Raw genomic sequence first — 3,584 nt, 5'->3', positions numbered from 1 at the left:
TGCAAATTCATAAGATCATAGGCGTGCCTTTGGGCGATGGAGTCACAGGCGCAAACCCAAACCCCCTCCTGGATCACCAACGTCCTTCAAAGGCTGTGACGCGCGGCGCTCGGACGCACTGACGGCGGCGCAAATGTTTTAGAAGGGCAGCGAAAGAGAAAAGAAAGTTTTCAACGCGCTTCTGTCGGAGTCTGCGCCACTTCCTCAGCACCAGCTCCAGCTGCTGCGTCACTGGATCTCCAAACGCAGGTCCAGTCTGCAAACCTACCCAACTATCACAAATTGCCTTCATTTATATAGATTCCGATTTTGATATTTTTTTTACAGTCTAGAGAATCCTGGCGTGGATGACGTCGTCACCTTAGAACCTGTGCGTAAAGACGCGACCACGCTATATTTGAGAAATCTAGTTTTATTTTATTTCGTTATATTTTTTTATTCCAGTTGAAAGAAGACTTTTCAACCTTCGCCATGTCAGACGACGACAGCAGCTCCACCACCAGCTGCACGTCCGACACAGCAAGCAGCAACATCAGCGTCCTCAACTGGGAGCAAGTGCAGCGACTGGACGCCATCCTGACGGAGACCATCCCGATCCACGGGCGGGGGAACTTCCCCACCCTGGAGATGCAGCCGCGGCAGATCGTTAAAGTGGTGCGTCGTCGGATGGAGGAGAAACAGATCCACGTCCGGGACGTTCGGTTGAACGGCTCTGCAGCCAGCCACGTTTTGCACGAGGACAGCGGACTGGGCTTCAAGGACCTCGACCTGATATTTTGCGCAGATATGAAAGGTGAAAGTGATTTCCAAACGGTGAAGGACATAGTTCTGGACTGCCTCCTGGATTTTCTACCAGACTGTGTGAATAAAGAAAGGATAACGCCTTTAACGTTGAAGGTATTTTTTTTGTCCACTTGCTTCTTTGGTTTAATTCTAGGTGTGTAATAACAGTTGATTGTATTTGTGTCAGTAGCGGCTTAAGCACCATTACGCACCAAGTAATGCGTAATTAGTTGAGCGATAGTAGAGTGTGGGTTTTCTGTCGTTAAGGCGATTGAGCTAAACCAATTAAGAAATGATCCTTTGCTCAGCCAAATCAAATCCAAGTGCGTTCGATGCTATTCAATATCGAGGTCAATAGCATTAACGAGAAAAGCTTTATAAGCACAAAGACTATTATTAATACACAGTGGGATCCTTTAACATTAGGCCCATTAGGTTTGTGTACTGTGTACTGTTGAATCTTAAAGGCTGTGCACTTCATATTTATATGTTTCTCTCTCCGACACACAAACAGGAGGCGTACGTGCAGAAGATGGTGAAGGTGTGCAATGACTCGGACCGCTGGAGCCTTATCTCACTTTCCAACAACCGGGGGAAGAACGTAGAGCTGAAGTTTGTGGACTCTCTCCGGAGGCAGTTTGAGTTCAGCGTGGACTCCTTTCAGATCAAGCTGGACTCCCTCCTGCTGTTCTACGAGTGCTCGGAGAACCCGATGTCTGAGACCTTCCACCCCACCATCATGGGCGAGAGTGTGTACGGGGACTTCAGCGAGGCCCTCGACCACCTTTGCCACAAGATCATCTGTACCCGGAATCCGGAGGAGATCAGAGGCGGAGGTCTGCTCAAGTACTGCCATCTGCTGGTGAGGGACTTCCGGGCTGATTCCGAGCCAGAGATGAAGTCCCTGCAGCGCTACATGTGCTCACGCTTCTTCATTGACTTCTCTGACATTGGTGAGCAGCAGCGCAAGCTGGAGTCCTACCTCCAGAACCACTTTGTGGGCCTGGAGGACCGCAAGTACGACTATTTGATGACCCTCCACGGGGTGGTCAACGAGAGCACGGTGTGCCTGATGGGACATGAGAGGCGCCAGACCTTAGGGCTCATAGCCATGCTGGCAGTGCGAGTTCTGGCAGAGCAGAATGTCATTCCCAACGTGGCCAATGTTACATGTTACTACCAACCTGCTCCTTATGTGGCAGATGGCAACTTCAGTAACTACTACATAGCACAGGTACAGCCAGTGTTTGCTTGCCAGCAGCCTGCGTACTCCACCTGGCTGCCTTGCAACTGAGTCAGGCCCGAGGAGAGGAGGTGTGAGAGGATCTGATTTGTTTACGCGTAGTCCAGCCTGAAAACGACCCAGTGTTTGACCCATGACAGAAAGAAGAGTCTTCTCTTTGAAGCTTGCTTTTTGTTGCCGGCGTTCATTTCAAATACTTGTTTGAATGCGCATGTCATGTCGCACATGTTTTTTTATTTGAAACACCAGCGTCTTGTGATTTCACCCGAGTTCACCCAGGTTTGGTCAACACACATTTGGGTCATTTGGAAAATAGAGGCTCGACTCAAACGAGTCACGGCCTTGAGTTTAAGCATCCGAACCGCCATTGAAATGGTATGAGAATGATCAAGCCTCTTGAGAACTGATTAGCCAGCATGTTCCAACAGCAGCAGCGTAAACGGCTGCATCGGTTGAAGTTGACAGCCACTGCACGCGCACACACACGCACGCACACACACACATTCTTGGTGTCTGCAGCACCCTAAACTCTGCTTTTATGTCGGCTGAATGAGATGAGATGCGGTAAAACTAATTCAGATAACCAGCATCGTCACCAGGCATTTGAACATATAACTATGGTTGTTTCTAGACCAAAGCATTTTATTTGTGTTTTTTCCAACATGAAACCCAATTTTGCTGGGGAAAAAATAATACCTATGAAGCTGTGTATTTGTTTATATGTGAACATTGTGTGCTTTAAGTGCCTATTGACCCCCCAGTAGGGGACAAGAATGAGCAGGCCATGTGATTTTTGTGAATTAGCCCTACTTTATTTTTACATGAGACAAAAGCACCACAGAGGCTTGTGAATATATACAGGAAGTCACACACAGTCAGTGTCAGTGTTGGACACTTCTTTGAGTGAAACAAACATCCTGCAAATACCAGTGCTGGATATACATGGGGGGGGGGGGGGGGGGGGGGGTTGAAAAACATTTTGACATCATCAGCAAGGAAGAAAAATGTGGCAGAAAGTATTTTTGTTAACTTGTCAAAGAAGTAGTTAAGAAACATTGGAACGTCTGCGTTCAGAGAGCGCCCCGGCAGACGGCTGCCGTGTGCTTCCTTTTGCAGTGGGAGGATATTTGCAGAGACACCTAAGACCATGAGACACTGTTTGCTGTAGCACCCTGGCAGGGAATTCCACAGCTGTCGCCGAAGAGCTTGAACTCAGCGCTGGACGGGTCTGCAGGCGCTGTGTTCATGGTTCAGGAGATGCTGTGCCAAACATCTTGGTGGGCCCCACTGATATCCCTAAAGTTTAATGAAGTCACTTTTGGCTGTAAGGGGAAAAAAAGAAAGAGAAAGGAGAGCGTGAGAGAGAGAGAGAGAAAGGAAAATGTGGCAGTCTAAAAGGGAAGTGGGTCAGTGGAGTCGGTCTGGAGAGGTGGGTGCAGCTGGTGATCGGGTTGATCTTTTTAAGGACGCCACACTTTACTCAACACATCCTCTCCATTAAAGTCTGATTCCAACTCATCTCTCCTTTTGATTAAAGAGACTAGATTATCCTGTTATC

The 3,584-nt window shown here is 48.2% G+C and overlaps 1 protein-coding gene across 1 annotated transcript; it reads left to right on the top strand.

Annotated features, from left to right (window-relative positions):
• The first annotated feature begins 471 nt into the window (after positions 1-471).
• tent5aa (terminal nucleotidyltransferase 5Aa) lies at positions 472-2,077 on the top strand. The gene is made up of 2 exons (XM_068759707.1): positions 472-897; positions 1,298-2,077. Exons 1-2 carry the CDS (start codon positions 472-474, stop codon positions 2,075-2,077), a joined length of 1,206 nt encoding a protein of 401 aa, XP_068615808.1.
• Positions 2,078-3,584: the final 1,507 nt, after the last annotated feature.

Source organism: Brachionichthys hirsutus, chromosome 3, assembly GCF_040956055.1.
Source record: "Brachionichthys hirsutus isolate HB-005 chromosome 3, CSIRO-AGI_Bhir_v1, whole genome shotgun sequence".
Classification (NCBI taxonomy): domain Eukaryota; kingdom Metazoa; phylum Chordata; class Actinopteri; order Lophiiformes; family Brachionichthyidae; genus Brachionichthys; species Brachionichthys hirsutus.
This window is presented reverse-complemented; position numbering and strand designations above follow the sequence as displayed.

Bases quoted from the DNA above. Each gene is read 5' to 3' on its own strand.
- tent5aa (XM_068759707.1), top strand. From the start codon at position 472: ATGTCAGACGACGACAGCAGCTCCACCACCAGCTGCACGTCCGACACA. The intron at 898-1,297 runs GTATTTTTTTTG...ACACACAAACAG, and splicing joins TAACGCCTTTAACGTTGAAG to GAGGCGTACGTGCAGAAGAT.